This window comes from Mandrillus leucophaeus, unplaced genomic scaffold, assembly GCF_000951045.1.
Source record: "Mandrillus leucophaeus isolate KB7577 unplaced genomic scaffold, Mleu.le_1.0 Scaffold77, whole genome shotgun sequence".
Taxonomy (NCBI): Eukaryota; Metazoa; Chordata; class Mammalia; order Primates; family Cercopithecidae; genus Mandrillus; species Mandrillus leucophaeus.
The window spans coordinates 3,494,187-3,515,806 of NW_012108363.1; the positions used below are offsets into that span (position 1 = coordinate 3,494,187).

Consider the following 21,620-nt stretch of genomic DNA (forward strand, 5'->3'; position numbering starts at 1 on the left):
TTTTTTTTTTTTTTAAAAAAACAAAAAACTAACAGTTCTTATGCTGTTTTAAGATATAAGGAACATTTGAAACTACGAATGTTCCAGAAAATTTTGGCGGGGATGGGTGAATAAACAGTTTCAACCTTTTCTAAACTGCTTTAATTTTTCTTGCAGGTCTGCTTCCAGTGGAGGTGAGAATGGGGGTAGACGAAAAGAGAAATCCCTAATCATCAGAGGCACAGGCTCCTTCCCACTTCCTAGCAGCTTTTCTCACTCTGAGACTTCCCATCTTAGAGTAAAGCCCAGGTAAAGCACTTAAAGATGCATGGCCTTGGCTGGGTACAGTGGCTCACACCAGTAATCCCAGCACTTTGGGAGGCTGAGGCAGGAGGATCACGTGAGTCTAGGAGTTTGAGACCAGCCTGAGCAACATAGGGAGACCCTGTATCTACAAAAATTTAAAAATTAGCTAGATGTGGGGGAACACGCCTGTTGTCACAGCTATGCAGAGGCTGAGGTAGGAGGACTGCTTGAGCCCAAGGAGTTCAGGGCTGCAGCGAGCCATGATCGTGCCATTGCACTCCAGCCTGGGTAACAGCAAAAAAGACGCATGGCCTTTACATTTTCCAGGCCTCCCTAATAACGCATGGTAAGAACTTTTAGTCTCAGGCTTAAGAACTAGCCCAAGGAAGCTCACCATGTCCAGAGAAAGGCCAACCCATCTTTGGATGAAACAGTAAATTGAGAAAGCTCCCAGAACCTGGGATGGCCGTTCTCCAGGCAGGCCTCCGAAACCTAAACCTGGGACACACATGTTCAGTGCTGCTGCTTGTGTCAGGAAACCACCGGCACAAACCCTGGGTGCCTGCGCACGGGAGCGGCACAGCCTCGGGCACATGTGTGTATAGGGAGGGGCTCACAATAAGCAAGAGTAAGACAGGGCAGCCTCAGGGCAACCTGAGTTAGCAACACCAACCAGGAACGCTGGCAGTTTGTCCTGGGGTTGGAAAAAGAGGACAGGGAGGGGGGGAAAAACCCATCAAAAGCAGCCCAATAAAATGTTGGTACTGGGAAATCCTTGGCTCTTGTGATACGGAGTGAGTGAAGTGAGAATGACTCTCAGGAGCCACTCACATCAGACTCTCGAGGAGGGGCAGTTCCATGGTGGAGAAGCCTCCGGTCCAGGCCTACTCTGGATGGTCCACTGAGCCCAGGGCCACTACGTGGATGGAGGGATCATTGCAAGCTCATCTCCAGTGCCAGAAAAACAATTTAAAGTACAGACTGGAGATTTTACTTGGCATCTATTATGTGAGCCACTGGGATGTCAAGAATAAAAGTAGCTTCTATGCACAGCGATCACAGTCTAGTGGGGAGGCAGACCCAAAAGACTGAGGTGTGCCCAGAAGTGCTTTCTGACCTTGCAGGAGCACGAGGAAGCCTTTTCAGAAGAGGCTGCATGCCACAGTGCTCTAGGGGATGGGAATCGGTCCCGGGTGATGGCATGTCACCGTGCTCCAGCGATGGCAGTGTCCTCAGGCAGCAGTGGCTTGGCTTTAGGCTGGTCTGCACGAAAGGAGGTTTCCCTCTAGTGCAGAAAGCCCATTCCAAGCTAAGACTGCAAATATTCAAACTGCCAAAGAGAGGAAGAATTCTCTTTCCCAGGCTCTCACTTTGCCTAACTGGCTGAAGGGCCTGTCTGCCACAAGTCACCTCTGAACTTTTAGCTTGTGTGATTCTATGGTGTGGCAGTCATGAAGATGTACTTCTCCAAATGCAGGGGACACAGTGGCTGCACTCTAAAATCCATCAGCACGCTCCTGCAGAGGCCACCCTTCCCACCTGCGGCTTCCAGCCAGCGCCTGAGCATGCGAGGGGCAGGCCAGGGACTCGTCTGAGGGGCAGCGCTGGCTCCCCAATGGCTTTGTTGAAACTTTCTGAACACCACACTCCAGTGGAAAACTCCCCCTCCCCCGCTCCTCCTCCTCCACAGGGGTCTGCCAGCTCTGCCAACATCCTCCAGCTCCCAGCCCCATTTTCCCTTGCAGGTGTTTCCCCCAATAAATCTCTTGTACTTTTAATCCTATCTTGGCATCTGTTTTTTGGATGATCCAGACTAACACATAGATAATTATTCTTTTTCCTTCAATTCCAGTATCTCTGCCTTTATAACATTCCACATTAATTTCACCAACCATCACTTACAGGAAAAAAAGAAGAAAAGAAAATGCAAAATTCTGCTTTCTAAACAAGACTACATATATATAATACCTGGCAGGTAGCAGGTATGTAATAAAAGACACACAAATAGTCTCTGCATTAGAGAAGACCTAAGGTCACCTGATATAGATTAATTCAACCAACATGTACTCATTACATGTGTGTGGCACCTTGCTGTGTGTAGCAGAGATGCAGAGACACATGACATGGTCTATACACCAAAACAAGTTTAGAATTTGACAAGGAAGAAAAGACATACACGCAAAACCAAATTCATATGTAGCTGAGTTATAAAATGCCATGAGAGTCAGGAAGGGGAAGATTCCTTCGGCTGGGGCAGGAAGAGAGGAAAGGGGTGGAGGAAAGAGAAGATTTGGTCTATCTTTGTCTGAGAGTTTGCACTTGAACCAGGCACCAAAGGCCATAGGACTGCAACCATATGAGACAGAGGTGGTGTCAGTGCAAGCCCAAACAGTGTGCGCCAATGCACAGAGGTAGGTAGGCGAGCTGTGTGTCCAATGGGGCTGAAGCGGGGCAGGCAGGTGCCTCCTGCCAGGCTCTCCTGAGCCAGGCCCATCAGCCTACAGTTCCCATGCCACAGGAAGCCTCTGATGGCTTGAGAACTGAGTGTTCAGGGTTAGTAATCCTGTGGCAAAATGAAGAATGAACCAGAAGGGGAGACCCTGGGGGTGGTTCTGACAGAAAGTTAGTCCCACATTATGAGAAAGAGGCCATTTATTCACTGAACAAACATTAAAATTTCTACAGTGCTTGGGTAGATGAGCTCTGAAGCCAGAGTGTGGTCAGTGGAACACAAAGAACAGGGCAAAACAGTATGGTAGAATCAACAAGTTTTAAGTGACTGAAAAATTTACTTTTTGCTGTTTGTGCCAATGACAGAGAAGCAACAGCCTTCAGTAGAGCTCAGGCTCCTAAATATAAGCACACTCACACATTTTTCTGCCTGCAGTTTAGAGTCAGGTTGGGTGCTCAGAGGCTAAAGCAGCTTCCTTGTATCCAAATAGGATCATCTGCCAAACTAGCCTATCTGCCACACTTTCCACTGGTTGTCAAATTCTGTCTTCCTTATCTGGACACTAATCAATGAGGTTTCCTTGTTTCCACCTATAGCACAGGCGGCACCATCACTTGGCCTGAATATGTCCACATGTCCCTAACTATTAGGATCTCATCTATCAGACTAGATCCCATGGCAAAGAGAAGAGTACAAAACTACTCGTGCTTAGACCAGAATGTTTAGAAACAGGAATCAGAGTGCTTGCCACTGGAATCAGTTGATAAATATTAATTTCTCTGCCAAGTAGCATATCACAATAACCCAACTGATTTGTTATGCATAATTTCTCTTTGGAGATACTGACTGTGCACCAGGCAGTTTACCCTGAGCAAAACTAGGAATGCTGTGTTTTCATCTCCTTAAGATTACTCGGGCGTGGATTCGATGGAACAGCTCCTTTGGGACTTTCTTCTCTGTTTAGATGAAACAAATTGCATACAACTGAATCCTAATACCATGTTTCCTCCTGCGAGGCAGGAAACTAAGGCATGCAGCTAACTCTAGCTTTTCTCTAAAGAAAAGGCAAATCAAGAGAGCCCAGGGTAGAAAGAATAAAATTCACGCCCAATTCAAATTCTTATACAGGCAGACTTCATTTTGTTGTGCTGTGCTTTTTTGTGCTTTACAGTTACTGTTTTTTTTTCACAAACTGAAGACATGTGGTAATCCTGCATCGAGCAAGTTTGTCAGCACAATTTTCCCAATAGCACGTACTCATTTTGTGTCTCTGTTTCATATTTTGGTAATTCTCATTTCAAACCTTTTCATTATTATTACATCTGTTATGGTGATCTGTAATCGATGATCTGTGAGGTTACTATTGTAATTGTTTTGGGGTGCCACGAACTGCACCTGCATAAGACAGCTAACTGAACTGATAAGTGCGGCGTATGTTCTGACCGCTCCTCTGACCAGCCATTCCCTTGTATCTCTCCCACTCCTCAGGCTTCCCTCTTCCCTAAGCCACAACAATATTGAAATTAGGTCAATTAATAATCCTGTAATGACCTTTAAGTGTTCAAGTAAAAGGAAGAGCCAGACTTTAACAAAATTAAAAGTGCTACTTCAATGAACACAGGAATAAGAAAGCAAAACAGCCTTATTGCTTATATGGAGAAAGTTCTAGGTGTCTGGATAGAAGATCAAACCAGCCACAACATTCCCTTAAGCCAGAACCTTGGATTGCCACAGCAAGGCCCTAACTTTCTTCAGTCCTACCAAGGTTAAGTGAGGAAGGTGCTTTAAGGAAAGACGCTGTCTCCATAACATAAAAGAGAAAGGTGGAGCAGCAAAGGCTGATATAGAAGCTGCAAAAAGTTATCCAGAAGATCTAGCTAAGATCACTGATGAAGGTGGCTACACTAAACATGTTTTTAGTGTAGATGAAAGAGCACTATATTGAAAGAAGATGCCAGATAGGACTTTCATAGCAACAGGAGAGAACAATTCAATGCCTGGCTTCAAAGGACAGGCTGACTCTCTTGTTGGGCTAATGCAGCTGGTGACTTTAAGTTGAGGCCAGTGCTCATTTACCATTCCAAAAATCTTAGGGCCCTTAAGAATGATGCTAATCTACTCTGCCTGTGCTCTAGATATGGAACAACATAGCCTGGATGACAGCACATCTATTTAGAGAATAATTTACTAAGCACTTTAAGCCCATTGTTGAGACCTACTGTTCAGAAAATATTATTATTTAAGAAATACACTTCATTGGCCGAGTTCAATGGCTCATGCCTGTAATTCCAGCATTTGGGGAGGCCGAGGCAGGTGGATCACGAGGTCAGGAGATCGAGACCATCCTTGCTAACACGGTGAAACCCTGTCTCTATTAAAAAACACAAAAAATTAGCCGGGCTTGGTGGCGGGCGCCTGTAGTCCCAGCTACTCAGGAGGCTGAGGCAGGAGAATGGCATGAATCCGGGAGGCGGAGATTGCAGTGAGTGCACCACTGCACTCCAGCCTGGGTGACAGAGCGAGACTCTGTCTCAAAAAAAAAAAAAAATAAATAAATAAAAATAAAAATAAAAAGAAATACGCTTCATATGGCTACGGCTGCTGAGATGGTCAAAATACCAACATTAACAGAGTTTGAAAGAAGCTGATTTCAACCCTCACGGATGACTTTGAGGGGGTGAAGACTTCAGTGGAGGAAGTTGCTACAGATGTGGTGAGAATAACAAGATAACTAGAATTTGAGTGGAGCTTGAAGATGTGACTGAATTGCTACAATTTCATTATAAAACTTAAATGAATGAGGATTTGCTTGCTGTGGATGAGCAAAAAAAGTGGTTTCCTGAGATGGAATCTACTCCTGGTGAAGATGTTGTGAACATTGTTGAAGTGACAACAAAGGATTTAGAATATTACATAAACTGGCTGGGCACAGTGGCTCACTCCTATAATCCCAGCACTTTGAGAGGCTGAGGCAGGCAGATCACTTGAGGTCAGGAGTTGGAGACCAGCCTGGCCAACATGGTGAAAACCTATTTCTACAAAAATAGAACAATTAGCCGGGCATGGTGGCATGTGTCTGTAATCCCAGCTACTTGGGAGGCGGAGGCAGAAGAATTGTTTGAACCCAGGAGGCAGAGGTTGCAGTGAGCCAAGATTATGCCACTGCACTCCAGCCTGGCGACAGAATGAGGCTCTGTGTCACAAAACAAAACAGAACAAAAAAAACCCCAAATATGACATAACCTTAGCTGATAAAGCAGCAGCAGGGTTTGAGAGGACTGAGTCCGATACTGGAAGAACTATTGTGGGTAAAATGCTATCAAACAGCACTGCATGCTACTGAGAAATCTTTCATGAAAGGAAGAATCAACTGATGTGGCAAACTTCCTTGCTATCTTATTTAAAGATACTGCCACAGACACTCCAGTGTTTAGCAACTACCACCTAGATCAGTCAGCAGCCATCCACGTGGAGGCAAGGCCCTCCAGCAGCAAAACGATTACAACTCCCTAAAGGCTGAGCTCATCATCAACATTTTTTAAGCAACTTTTTGATTTCCCAGTGCATACAGAAGTCACGTTTATATAATACTATAGTATGCATTGGGAAATCAAAACATTCTTGTGACTCGCTTTATTGTGCTGGTCTGGAACTGAACCTGCAACATCTCTGAGGTACGCCTGTATTAGACCTTGGGTAAATTCGAGGGCTGAAAGAAGCCTTACCAAGAATTTTCAAAGGAGTGGGAACTATTCTCCTAAGAAGTCTCAGGATAGCAATTAGGAAATGAAGACAAAAGCAAAGCACTGAAAATCTACTGACATTCTCTACTAAGGGAACAACCAACCATAACAAGGAATTGGTTTCTTGTGGAATGTGGCCAGAGTGCAAAATCCTGCAGGTGTACAGTCTGTAATGACAGGTATCAGGTAGAATAGTGTGAGAAATGTGTGTGGGGGGGGGGGAACCAGACTCTGGGTTTCTGTACCTACATGTGTGGCTTCAGCAGCTTTAAGAGGGGTGGTAACAAGTCAGTCTTTCTTGTGAGCCTCAGTGAGGGAGCTGATTCTAGGACCTTCTACTACTTGCAAAGCAGAAAAGTACACGATGTCCAGGTATAGCCAGAAGAATATGCTGAACTTGGCAATGACATGTTAATTCTATCTCCGCATGTAGCTCTTGAATGTGGCACTCATACAAGATGATATATATATATTTTTCTTTTGAGACAGGGTTTCACTCTGTTGCCCAGACTGGCATGCAGTGGTGCCATCACAGCTCACTGCCGCTTTGACCGCCTGGGCTCAAGGAATCCTCCCAACTTAGCCTCCCAAGTGTGAGACTACAGGCACATGCTACACTCCAGGCTAATTTTTTTTTTTTTTTGTAGAGACAGGGTCTTGCTATATGCGGCCTAGGCTGGTCTTGATCTCCCAAGCTCAAGGGATCTTCTTACATAGGTCTCCCAATGTGCTAGGATTATAGGCATGAGCCACCATGCCAGGCTCCAGATGGTATTCTCAATTCAGTTCACAATGTGCCCTCATCAGATTGCTAGTGGCCAGGAGTGAACAAATGAGTGACTTTAGGAATCAGGAGACCAGGAATATGTTCCTAGAAAGTGAAGGTATGAGTGGAAAACCTGGGTTGGATACGAACAAGGCCCACATGTGTGCCAGAGTGGCCAGGGCAGGGGCAGCAGCAGGTGCTGGTGAAAGGAAGGTGGATTACTGGGGCAATGCCCTGTCTTTGTGTCTATGGTTTCTTTGAGGGAAGTAGGTAAGTTTCAAGTAGCTGCTCTAGGTCAAGGTGGGGATAGGCACCTGGCAGCTCTTGGTTAAGGCAGGAAGAGCAGCATCTCATGGAATGGTCAGAACACAAGCCATTCTTCTGTTCTGGGACCTACTCCCTACCCAGGACCTGGGGCAAGGGAAGCTTGGTATCCCCTGCACACCCAGTAAGTGGTAATGTAACTGACTCTATTCCTCCAGTGGCAACTTGTCCAAATAGAGAGCTGAGATCTGAAGTCTAGTGAATTGGAAGACCACACATTCTGAAATGTCTGCTTTCTAGTTTTTCTCTGCTGCAGCTACAACAGAAAGAAGAAAAGATAAAACTCAGTGCCATGGCTGCTTTTGCTCAGGAGGTGTCTCTCGGAGCAGAGCTGAATGCCCCTCTTAGCCATGCCCTCCTTTGGCCTTTAACTCCTCACCTGAGCTGCCTCTACATTCCGTCTCTCAACTCATCAGGGCCATTAAAATTGAGTGTGCATCAGAAACACTTGAGGGGTTAAAACTAGATTGCTGAGTTCCATCCTAAATCTCTGATTCAGTAGGTCTGGGGTAGGGCCTGATATCATGCATTTTTGGCAGGTCCTTAGGTACTGATGTTCTGGGCACCATATTTGAGCTGCAGCCCCAAAAGGTTAACTTGCTTTGCAACTGGTGATTAGAATGTTGATGAGAGGGCGTATATTAAAAAATGAATTGTAAACACTCATCTCTAGTGATTAGAGGGATAAAGCTGCCTGGGTAGAGCTTCCCCGTTAGACAATGTGAAAAGTAGCCCACGCAGTCTATGTTACTTTTTGGAGAAAGTAGATGACTCTATCTGCTACCTCATAGTTCAATAAACTGAGATGACAGATCAAGGAAGAACCAAAAATATGTACATACAGATTTTATTGACAATTTCACTTGCTTGAAAGACTTCTTGGCTGGGCCGCAAACAGGATAAAATAACTTGCAAATGATGACAGATGTCTTTACCCTATATCCTTTTCTATTTGAAATCAAAGTTTGTTTGGAGACCTGTAGCATCATCCCAGTATAAATCTCTTGCCCTCCCAGCATGGCTGCCAAAAAGAATGATTCATGTGCAAAGAACTAACCCCCAGGAAGGCACTCCTCCCATAAGGTGACACAGCCACACTTCTCAAGGGACTCCTGAGGGCAGAGCAGTAACATGGGGCGTTTGTCCTAAGAATCTTACAGTTGAGCAGAGGAGCTTCAGGGTTGCTGAAAGTGTCTCGTCAGTTTTACTTTTAAACTTTTTTTTTTTTTAAACTATTTACCTATGTGAGCAAAAAATTTAATACTGTAAAATTGAAACAATGAAATATACCCATAAAGGCTTAGATATACTCATAAAGGCTGTGTCTGCCATATGAAACCTGACTTCAGATCTTTATGTTCCTCAAACTAACCTGATTATTCTGATTATATATGCTATACCATACATTTGAATTTATATAAAACACTATTTTTTTTTTTTCTATATTGTGGTTTCACATGAGATTTTTCTTTTCTTTTTTTGGTTTTGAGAAAGGGTTTTGGCTCTGTTGCCCAGGGTGGTACCATAACACTGCCGATTTGACCTCCTGGACTAAGGCAATCCACCTCAGCCTCCCAAGAAGCTGGGACCACAGTCTTGTGCTACCACACCTGGCTAATTTTTAAAGTTTTTGCAGAGATGGCGGTCTCGCCATGTTGCCCAGGCTGGTCTCAAACTGCTGGGCTCAAGCAATCCTCCCACCTTGGCCTCCCAAAATGTTGGTATTACAGGCATGAGCTACTGTACCCAGCCAACTTGTTATCCAGCTATTTAACCAAACTGTGAAATCATTACATCAGAGAAAAAGCAAATAAAGCATCAATGACTAGTTGCTCAAAAATGCTCTGAGCCTCCTGGGATGCTATGTGCAGGGTTTCTATTTCCATCTCATCACACTATCAACCACATATACCCTTAAGTTCTTTTAAACCTTACACTCCTTGGTTATTATGGCTGTGAGGCTAATTATCCCAGAGAAAAGGACAAAAAAAAAAAAAAAAAAACCCCAAAAAAACAAAACCCAACCCCCCACTCCAGCTGCTGACCACTTTCCTCAAGTGATCATCTTGATGCTATCATGATCATCTTCTGTGATCAGCAAGGACTGTGCCACTAGGACTAATGGGCACCCTGGGTCTCCTGTTCTAAAGATTATAAATGACGCGCTAGAAAGGGCAAAGCAAATAATTGTTCTACCCACTAATAACGCCTATCAGGACTTTTTCCTCAAGGAGTACATAGCTCTTCTTTCTAATGAAAACGAAATTACAGATATGGAAGAAAAAACAAGTTAAAGAATACTGAACAAATCTAAATAAAAACCCATTTTGTACTACTATAGGTGATCTACAGATTCAATGCAATCCCTGTCAAAACACCAATGACATTCTTCACGGAAATAGAAAAACCCTAAAATTTGTATGGAATCACAAAAGACCCTGAAAGCTAAAGTGATACTGAATAAAAAGAACAAAAGCTGTAACAGGCATCACACTACCTGATTTTATAATTTTCTTTTTTTAAAGACAGGGTCTCACTCTGTCACCTAGGCTTGAGTGCAGCGGCATCATTGTGGCTCAATGAAGTCTCAGCCTCCTGGGCTCAAGTGATCCTCCCACATTAGCCTCCTAAGTAGCTGGGACTACAGGTGCACACCAGCACATCTGGCTAATTTTTGTAGCGACAGGATTTTGCCATGTTACCCAAGCTGGTCTCGAACTCTTGGGCTCAGCCTCCCACCAAATTGCTGGGATTACAGGTGTGATCACACCCAGCTCACACTACCTGATTTAAAAAATGTTTAACTGCTTATTCTCCATAGAAGTCATCATTTTAACAGGAACTAGCATAAAGATCATGCAGTCCACTGTGAAAAGCTTGCTCGGAACTGCTAAGTGATATTAATTTGCATTCAGAATGTCTAGCCTCCAGGGATCTCACAGAACATGAACCAAAGTTACCTCATCTGTAACAAGGAGGAAGAACACCAGAAAAGCTCTTGTGGGGGCTGAAATTCCATGTAAAGAGTAATTTCTCTCTTCTAGGTTATCTACTGTGGGGTAACACCTAGAGCAGAGCAGTATCTTATTCATGATTTCTATACTCATTAAGGGAAAAGAATCTAGCCATTCAAACTACACATGTGTAACAACACACATTATTTACAAAGCAACTTAAATTGGTTAAGTCTAATGACAGGTGAATTCATTTTAGAAGCAACTGAGGGAATGAATTCAATTTGAATTTTTTCAAATGAAGAGAATGACGTAAGAAACACTCAAAGCCTTGGAGACAGAAAATTCTGGTGCATTAGAATTTATAAAGACAAGGACAAATGGAAGTTTTAATTCCATCTGGAACGAACAGTAGGCAGTAAGATTCAGTTTGCACCAGTGCCTTCACTGGACTGGCTTTAGAAAAACGGACTAAGAGACCAAAGCCTTCCAGATCCACTATGGCCATTCACAAGGTCAACTTTTTTAGCAAGAAATTCAAATACTAAATGCAAATACTTTTTTTTTTTTTTTTTTGCTAAAATAGAGCATCATTGTTAGTAAAAATAGGTAAGAAAAATTTTGCTCTTTTCCCTCTTCTCTTTTTTGAGACAGGGTCACGCTCTGTTGCCCAGTGAAGAGTGTGGTGGCACCATCATCGCTCACTGTAGCCTCGAACCCTCGGGCTCAACTGATCCTCCCATGTAGCTGGGACTACGGGCAGGCACGTGCCTGGCTAATTTTTTCTAGAGATGGGGTTTCACCATGTGGCCTAGGCTGGCCTCGAACTCCTGGGCTCAAGCAATCCTCCTAACTTGGCCTCCTAAAGTACTGGGATCACAGGAGCCACTCTGCCCGGCCAAGTTTAATTACATAAGTAAATTAAGGGAAAAGCTCCCCCATCCCCCTCCCTTTTTTGGAAAATCTGGGGAGGGCTCCAGAGCTATCCCGAGTCTGAAGTAGCAATCTTTACAGTCTCTAGCCGGCAGGGGCCAGAAGACTCTGGATAGTCTAGGTTAATGGCCTCCTCTCAATCGACTTGGCTATCAGAATGATCCTTTGGGAAATTTGTTCCCATTCGCTGGATACTGATGTCTGAAGGCCATAAATGCCAGGCAGGCCCAATTTTATTTATTTATTTATTTATTTATTTATTTATTATTTTTTAGATGGAGTCTCGCTGTCTCCCAGGCTGGAGTGCAGTGGAGCGATCTCGGCCCACTGCAAGCTCCGCCTCCCGGGTTCACACCATTTTCCTGCCTCAGCCTCCTGAGCAGCTGGGACTACAGGTGCCCGCTACTACGCCCGGCTAATTTTTTGTATTTTTAGTAGAGACAGGGTTTCACTGTGTTAGCCAGGATGGTCTTGATCTCCTGACCTCTTGATCCGCCCCCCTCAGCCTCCCAAAGTGCTAGGATTACAGGTGTGAGTAACCAATTTATTTTAAATGATTTTTCCTTTAGGGCCACATGATTGCAATTTATTAAACGTAATTCAAATAACAGATTTAGAAAATACTCATGAAGGAAAATACATGGCAGATCCTGACCAGCGAAATATCAGACAGGTTATAAGTGGAATAGACTTAAGTCTGTGTTCAGGAGCCCTCACTCCTCTTACTCAAGCAGATTGTTCGTGGGAGGTTCTCTGATTCCAGCTCTAAAATGCTTTGGCAAATACGAGAAATAACTAAACATGGATCAAATGAATCCATTTGCCCTACCCCTACCCCTAGTCTTTTTTCTCTTTACTCCTAATTCCTGTCCTCTTATGTGTTCTCAAACACTAAAGGGACTTTGAGTGCCATTTTCTAAATAAAAATTCTCATGATCTTGACTGCATCCTAATGAACCTCAAGGAGTGATGATTCAATGAAGAAACTCAACGGTTTTTATGTAATTGTTATCTGAAATCGAGGTTGGTGGTATCCTAGGATTTTTAATTCCATTTAAGCATAATCCCAGGGAACTGAATTATGCTTAAATTCTTGCAGGCAAGAACAATTCCCAAGAAAATAAAAAAGGAAATCTGGTTTCCGAAAAAGCCAATATCCTCTCTTAGCCATGCTGCCCCTTTGGGGTCAAAATAACTGAGAAGTCAGTAGCCCTGTGGTACTGCAGCCCACAGTAAAGGCAGAGTCGGAAACTTTTTCTAACTGTTGTGTCCTCCTCTAGTATTCACTATGTCCCCATCCTAGGTTCCTAGCTGTTTATGATCAAGCGAAAGTAAGAAGTAAGCTTACCTAACATCTCTTCTTTTAGTCTTTCATTACGTTCTTCAATTTGCTTAGGTAATCTCTGAGGAAAAGAAGAGAAACAAGGGTTGGTAAAAAAAAAAAAAATCCTTTGCCTTTATTTTGAATTTGAGAAACACGAGAATCCTAATGTGGAAATAAGATCAAATTAAGCATATGTCTACGATCCTATTAAATAAAGGGGGAAAAAAAAACCCAGTATTTATGTTTGTGGGTGTGCTACATAAAGACAGTTCTGTTTGGACCAGGTGCAGGGACTCCTGCCCTTATTCCCAGCACTTTTGGAGGCTGAGTTGGGAGGATCGCTTGAGTTCAGGAGTTTGAGACCACCTTGGGCAACATGGCAAAGTGCCATCTCTACAGGAAATACAAAAATCAGCTGGGTGCGGTGGCATGTGTCTGTAGTCGCAGCTGAGGCTGAGGCGGGAGTGCTGCTCGAATCTGGGAGGTCGAGGGTGCAGTGAGCCATGACTGTGCCACTGCTCTCCAGCGTGGGTGACAGAGACCCTGTCTCAAAAAAAAAAAAAAAAAAAGTTTTGTTTGGCTCTATTTCCAGGTCTTAAGAGAAAGCCTACACTAAAGGAGGGCATCAATACAAATTTAACAAATAAATATATACAGGAAAAAAGTCTGAAAGGATACATATCAGATGTTTGCAGTGCTATATTTGTATTTTTAACTTTTTTTATTCATTTGTATTTTTCTTTTTTTTTAAGACAGTCTCACACTGTCACCCAGACTGGAGTGCAGTGGTGCAATCTCAGCTCACTGCAACCTCCACCCGCCAGGTTCAAGCAATTCTCCTGCCTCAGCCTCTTGAGTAGCTGGGATTACAGGCATGTGCCACCACGCCCAGCTAATTTTGTATTTTTAGTAGAGACAGGGTTTCTCCATGTTGGTCAGGCTGGTCTCGAACTCCCGATCTCAGGTGATCTGCCCTCCTCGGCCTCCCAAAGTGCTGGGATTACAGGCGTGGGCCACCGCACCCAGCCTGTTTGTTTAAGAGACAAGGTCTTACTCTGTTGCTCATGATGGAATGCAGTGATGTAGTCATAGCTTGCCGCAGCCTCCAACTTCTAGGCTCAATGATCCTCTCTGTCGCCCACGCTGCAGTGCAGTGGCATGATCTCAGCTCTCTGCAACCTCTGCCTTCTGGGTTCAAGCAATTCTCCTGCCTCAGCCTCCCGAGTAGCTAGGACTACAGGTGTGTACAACCGCACGCAGCTAATTTTTTGTATTTTTAGAAGAGATGGGGTTTTGTGTCTCGAGCTGGTCTCGAGCCCCTGGCCTCAAGTGATCTCTCCTCCTCGGCCTCCTGAAGTGCTGGGATTACAGGCATGAGCCACGCCTGGCCTCCTATATATCTTGATAAGCTTCTCAAAAGCACAGAAATGGAATTTAACCGAGTCTGAAAGGATTATTTAGGACTCACTGGGCAGCAACACAAAGAATAGAAGGAAAAATATTAAAAAAAATTTAGGTTTTACCATACAAGCCTCTCTTGCTTGATGTACTGATGGATCTTTTTCTAATATAGATTTATAGTCTTCCAGGGCTTCATCTAGCTTGTCCGTCTTCTCATACAACTCCGCTCTCCTCAATATTGCCCTGATATAGCTGGGGTTTAACTGAATTGCTGTAAGAAGAGAAGAAATAATTTTTATCACAAAGAAAAAGGGCCTACATATCTTTGGCTATATCGGATTCCTTCATCAATCATCCTCCAAGGTACGAAAGGAAGAGTCATTTGTCAAGTGCATATCTGATGCTTAAAAACTTTTTCCACAAAGAGCAAGACAGTAAAGACTGTAGGCTTTGTGGGCCAGACAGACCCTCTGTGTCGCAACTCCTCGGTGATGCTATTGTAGCACGACCGCAGGCACACACAGTACGTAAACAAAAAAGGGTGGGTGTGTTCCAATAAACTATTTATGGACACTAAAATTTAAGTTTACATACTTTTCACATTATCATGAAATATTTTTCTTTTGCTTTCCAATCATTTACAACTGTAAAAACCATTCTTATCTTTTAGGCTATCAAAAACAGGTGGCAGGCTGGATTTGGCTTGTGGCTGTAGTTTGCCATATCCTGGTCTATACTCCAAGTCCTGGTTTTTGCCCACTTGTCATTTACCCAGTCCAGGACAGGCCAGAACACAGAGTTCAAGTGAAAGAGAGAGAGAGAATTTTTTTTTAGACGGAGTCTCGCTCTGTCGCCCAGGCTAGAGTGCAGTGGTGCGATTTTGGCTCACTACAACCTCCCCCTCCCAGGTTCAAGCGATTCTCCTACCTCAGCCTCCCATGCAGCTGGGATTACAGGCATGCGCCACCACGCCTGGCTAATTTTTGTATTTTTAGTAGAGATGGGGTTTCACCATGTTGGCCAGGCTGGGTGAGAGATAATTTGAAGATACAAATTAAAGAGTTAAGGGAAACCAGTCTGGTGGCAGAGTTTATCATTCTCTTTTTCCTAGGTCTTGAGTACTAAGATTACATTTCTAGTTAAATCCTCACTGTTCCTTCAACCCTCAAACTACTGCTCCAGCACTATGAGGTGGTTGATGCACAGTATCTTGTCCTTTATCCAGCATCAGCTGCCCTTCTAATAATCCTTTGCTATGTTTTGGTTCAACATACCGCATTTCTTCTCATTTCTTCCGAGTTGTTTCTTTTTCTATTAGAAAGCAGTGCTGGCCAGCGGCGGTGGCTCACGCCCATAATCCCAGCACTTTGGGAGGCTGAGGCAGACAGGTTAGTTGGGGTCAGGACTTTGAGACCACCAGCCTAGCAACCTGGCGAAATCCCATCGCTACTAAAAATACAAAAATTAGCTGGGTGGGCCTGTAATCCCAGCTATTCGGTTGGCTTAGGCATAAGAATCACTTGAACCCAGGAGGCGGAGGTTGTAATGAGTGGAGACTGCATCACTGCACTCCAGCCCCGGCAACAGAGCGATAATACTGTCTCAAAAACAAAAACAAACAAACAAAAACAAACAAACAAAAAAACCCCAATGTCTTGGCTCTAGAACTCTTTTCTTTTCTCATAATCTATCCTTAATTTTAAAATTCATGCTTCCTGGTATATGTCTGGGCTATAGTGGTAAACAAGACAGACACAGTCCTTGTTCTCAGTGAAGCCTTATGCTATTCTAGTAGGCAAGAGTAGACAGGTATATACTTTCAATAGTCATAGTACTAAAATGAAAAATAAAACAAGGTCATGTAAATGCAAGTGAAGCGAGAAATGAGGTAACTTCAGAAAGTGGTCTCAGAATATGAAGAGGGACTATGTGAGACAGGCCAGCCACGTCAAAGGCTAAGGAGGAGTGTGCCAGGAAGAGGGACCAACAAGAATAACTCTGGCATGTTACCAGGCTGGGGACCAGAGGTTGAAATGTGAGGCCATGGAGGACCTTCTTGGCCAGCGAAAGGAGTTTGGACTTTTTCCTGAGTGTGATGAGAAGCCACTGGAAAGTTTTCAAGCAAGCTTCAGACATTGTCTGATTTACATTTTTGAAGGACTGCTTTGGCTGTAGTGTGGGGGTTGGGGCAAGACTGAAAGCTGTGAGATCAGCTGGAAAGCTAATGCAGTGGTCCAGATGAGAGAAGATGTTGGCTTGGTTTAAGCTGGAAATAGTAGAGATGGAAAAGAGCAGCTGGATTAGATTGTCTTTAAATCTGAGCCCACGGAACTTGCTAATTAATTAATTAGCCATGTGGCATGAAAGAACAATCAGGGATGACTCCCAGGGTTTAACTTAAGCAAGGGAATGGATGGTAATGCCATTTATTAGAATGGAAAAAATGAACTGCAAGTTCTGTGTGTGTATGGGGGCTGGGCACGTTAAATCTGAGGTGCCTACCAGACATCCAAGCAGAAAGAACAACTTTGCAGTGGGATACAGGACACTAGACTACAGGGCAGAAGTCAGAGCTGAAGACAGAAACTCTGCCATACAGATGGCATGTATTTATTAGTTTTATATTTAAAAATTCATTAATTTTGGCTTTTATCTTTATGAAAATACTCCTTTTGTTTCCCTTAATTGCATTTTTGTTGCTCCAATTTCTTTTTTTTTAGATGGAATCTTGCTCTGTCACCCAGGCTAGAGTGTAATGGGACGATCTCGGCTCACTGCAACCTCCACCTCCCGGGTTCAAGTGATTCTCCTGCCTCAGCCTCCTGAGTAGCTAGGATTACAGGCATGCGCCACCATGCCCGGCTAATTTTTGTATTTTTAGTAGAGACAGGGTTTCACCATAATGATTAGGCTGGTCTTGAACTCCTGACCTCGTGATCCACCAGCCTCAGCCTCCCAAAGTGTTGGGATTACATGCGTGAGCCACTGTGCCCGGCCTGTTGCTCTGATTTCTTAGGTTAAATAATCCATGCATTTTCCTTGTCAATTTAACTTTTAAAACAACAAATAAAAATTGTGTATATTTATGGTATATAACATAAACATAACATAATGTGTTTTGAAATACACACACAAGGTGGAATGGCTACATTGTGCTAATTTATAGATAGTATTTAAAGCTTCAGAACTGAATGAGATCACTTCGGGAGAAAATACCAAGGGAAAACAAGAGAAGAGGGTCCCATGCTGGACTAAGATCTAGAGACTTCCAAAATGTTGAGGTTGACATAAAAGCTAACAAAGGAGAGTAAGAAGGAACAGCCAACGAAGCAGGGAAAAAACAAATAGACTTCATTAAAATTAAGAGGGAGAATTTTAAAGGAGAAAGGAATGATAAACGGTATTAAATGCAGGTAAGGTCAAGTAAAGTTAGGCTAGAGAAGCAACTACTAAATTGAGCAAGATGAAACTGTTGATGACCTTTACAAGATGGGTTTCAATGGCATAGATAAAACAAATGCTCCATGGAAGTGAAGTAAGGAGAAAATGGAAGACTAAGTAGAGACAGCCAAGTATAGACAATTATTTCAATGAAAGGGATCAGATAAATGGTATAGCAATTAAAGGGGAATATTGGGTCAGGAGAAGGTTTTCTGAAAGAACCCCAAATCTTGAGCCGGGCGCAGTGGCTCATCCCTGTAATCCCAGCACTTTGGGAGGCCAAGGTGGGCAGATCACGAGGTCAGGAGTTCGAGATGAGCCTGGCCAATATGGTGAAACCCCATCTCTACCAAAAATACAAAAATTAGCCGGGCGTGGTGGCATGTGCCTGTAGTCCCAGCTACTCAGGAGGCCGAGGCAGAAGAATCGCCTCCTGGGAGGCGGAGGTTGCAGGGAGCCGAGATGGCACCGCTGCACTCCATCCTAGGCGACTGAGCGAGACTCTGTCTGAAAAAGTAAAATAAAATATAAAAGATAAAAATGTTAGCTGGGTGTGGTGGCGTGCACCTGTAGTCCCAGCTACTTAGGAGACTGAGGTGAGAATGAACTTAAACTTTATGTCAAGGATGAAAACCCTGGAGCTCCAATATGACCTCAGAAATAAGCTCTTTGCCAAGGTTTATCAATTGAGAGAGGGGAGAGAGACAGAGACAAAGAGAGAGAGAGAGAGAGAGAGAGAGAGAGAGAGAGAGAGAGAGAGAGTGTGTGTGTGTGTGTGTGTGTGTGTGTGTAGGGTGGGGGATGTCGGGGGCTCTCGATACACACAAACCATATTGATATAAATGTAATTTGCCTATGAATACAATGCATGTATCCATAACGACTATGTCTAACCACATAAATATTAGTTTAAGCAAATCCAAAAACAAATGTGGAAAACACTTTCGCTGGAAAGCACTTTCTTCTCCTTTCCCTCATTTTCTAGGCAAGGCTCCTACACTTTGGGCTGCAGCTGGAAGTAAACTGTTTCATATGGAAATGAACTATTTCTAACAATATACCATGCTAATCACGCTTACAAGGCATTTTTTCACCATTTGGTTACAGAGAAAGAAGTTCTGAAAACCAGCAGCTTGTTCCTAATTTAAACTTCTCAAACCCACACATCCTCACATAAAGGAAATAGGTTAAATAACTTCTTCCAAACAAAACAGTACATTCAGAATTAGTTCCAGTCCAACTTGGTAACAGATCAGAAGTGGTCTTCTATATTACAATATAGAAACAGTTTCAGACACTATAAGGAAATACAAAATATAAAGAAAAGAAAGCCAGTAGAGAGGGCAGCAAATTAATTAAATAAAAAAACAGGAGTGTCAGAGGCATTTGAATCAGAGTGGCTCCATCTTGAATAGGGGCTAGGTAAAATAAGGCTGAGCCCTACTGGGCTGCATTCCCAGGAGGTTAAGGCATTCTTAATCACAGGATGAGAGAGGTTGGCACAAGATACAGGTCACAAAGACCCTGCTGACAGAACAGGATACAGTAAAGAGGCTGGCCAAAACCCACCAAAGCCAAGATGGCGATTGAAGTGACCTCTGGTCATCCTCACTGCTTCCTATATGCAAATTATAATGCATTAACATGCTAAAACACATTCCCTCCAGCACCACGATAGTTTACAAATGCCATGGCAACATTCAGAAGTTACCCTATATATTCTAAAAAGGGACCCTCAGTTCTGGAAAATCTCTGCCCCATTCTTGGAAATCTCATGAGTAATCCACCCCTTGCTTAGCATATAATCAAGAAATAACTGTAAGTATACTTTACTGAGCAGCCCACACTGACTGCTGCTCTGCCTATGGAGTAGCCCTTCTTTTGTTTCTTTATTTCTCTAATAAACTTGCTTTTTCACTTTATGGTCTTGCCCTGAATTATTTCTTGTGAGAGGTCCAAGAATCCTCTCTTGGGGTCTGGATCAGGATCCCTTTTTGGTAACAGCAGGGGAATACATGCTTAGTGTAAGAGGGGATCTAGATAACATATAAGGTTCTCTTCCACTCTATAATTCTCCCAGAAACTATTATCCAAAGAAGAAAAACTAAAAAAATTGAAAACACAAAAATAGTGATTTGCTAGAAAAACTTCTGAGACTAAGCTGCAAGACAAAGTGATAATGTGTATTCTCCACATGAAGTTGGTTAGAGGCAAGACACCAGTCTGGCCTGTCAGGCAATTTTTGAAAAACAAAACAAAACCCCCCAAAACACAAAAAAACTGTAGTGACCCTATGTCTGAGGTGTCGCTATAGAAGTTGGTGGGATGATAAGATCTTAATAGAACTTAGGTATCATATAGCAAAGGCTTGATTCATTGTGAATCTGAAAGGGTAAAAAAAATGATGTGAAGTAGGTTTGGAAGAATTATGACACCCGAAAAGACTATCAATTCACTAACAGAAACTGTCCCTCATCACAGTTGTCCCCCTTCTCAAAATACACAGATCCAAATGCTCTAACAGCAGCTATGATCTTCAATTTGAATCTCAACAGAAAGTAATTACAGGAGGTAAATTCTATTCCATGAGTTCTGTTGCCAAGATAGCACTGATTTTTTTTTTTCTTTTGGAGACAGGGTCACTCTGTCACCTAGGCTGGAGTACAGTGGCATAATCATGGCTCACCACAGCCCCAACCTCCTGGGCTCAGCCTCCCGAGTAGCTGGGACTGCAGGCGCATGCCACCACATCTGCCTAACTTTTGTATTTTTGGTAGAGACAGGGTTTCGCCATGTTGCCCAGGCTAGAATTTTTCTTCATGTATTTACCAGTAGAGGAGAAACTGACTGAACTATCCATTCAAAAGCAGTTACTCTAAGATGACTATTTTATAGTATCTCTGAAAATACAGAATTATAAAGCTACCTCTTGAAAGGCCCCAGAGGAAGGGTACACATGTACAAGCGCACACCTGACCCAAAGCCCCTCTGTCTGACATAATGCTCCTGTATGTTAACATGTAGTGAGATAACAAAGCTGTACCTTTGCTGCAGTCATTGATGGCCATTTCTTTCTTGTCCTAAAAAGAAAAATAGTATTAATATGTGTTGCCCTAGTTTTATCTTAATGGCCCAAAGGCTTAATGACATGATCTGATCACTAATAACTGCTTATGGAGATACAGAATGGTTTTCAAAGGAACTACGTAAAAACCTGAATGTTACTTCCAAGACAAAATTCAAAATTTACGTGGGGATGGCTCTGATCTGAAAGCCTCCTGGTAACACATTATTCAAGTCGCTTCTTTCTGAAAGTGTCTTTAAAGATTGTTCTAACTGACCTATTACATTTGCAAGACACTTTACATTAGAATGCTGACATTGAGAAACTCTGTGACCTAAATCAGAACAAATGACTGACATGTGAATAATTGAATTACCCTTCTCTCTGGCTAGTGGTTATACTATCATACTCCAAAGTTGTATATTTCAGAAAGTATACAGATGCTCCATCTACAGACACACAGTGTGGCTTGTCATGTAGTCTCAGTTATAAACCTTAATTTATCCACTGATCAAACAAAAATACAAAACACTTAAACAAAGTGTTTAACTAATTGAACTTTCTGAATCTAGAAGCATGACACAGCAGAAAGAACACTGGATGTCAAAGACTGAATTCTGGTCCTGGCTCTGACAATAACCTGCTCTTTAACACTGGCCATGCTATTTTCCTTCTCTAGGGCTCAGTTTGTCTCATTTAAAATAGGAGCAGCGTGGACTGGATGTTATATAAGATGTCTTGCAGTTCTAAAATATCCATTTTCCTGAAATTAGGAATTTTTGTATTACAGAAATAAGTTATTTCAAATAAGTGTTCAATATTCTCACAATGCCTACTGTATGTAGCAAATACTAAATATTCTGCAGAATATTTCAGAGCAATGTCAGCCAAATTGTTGCAGGATTCAATCAAAAGCAGTTTCAGGGCTGGGTG

General features: G+C 43.0%; 1 protein-coding gene across 2 annotated transcripts in view; it reads right to left on the minus strand.

Annotated features, from left to right (window-relative positions):
* TTC1 (tetratricopeptide repeat domain 1) overlaps positions 1–21,620 on the minus strand; it is a 56,131-nt gene that overhangs the window by 1,786 nt on the left and 32,725 nt on the right. For both annotated transcript variants that reach the window (XM_011966682.1, XM_011966681.1), the window contains exons 5-7: positions 20,667–20,703; positions 14,305–14,453; positions 12,806–12,860 (exon numbers count right to left, since the gene is read on the minus strand). In XM_011966682.1, the coding sequence (XP_011822072.1) occupies positions 12,806–12,860; positions 14,305–14,453; positions 20,667–20,703 (241 nt within the window). The remainder of the gene's footprint in view (positions 1–12,805; positions 12,861–14,304; positions 14,454–20,666; positions 20,704–21,620) is intronic.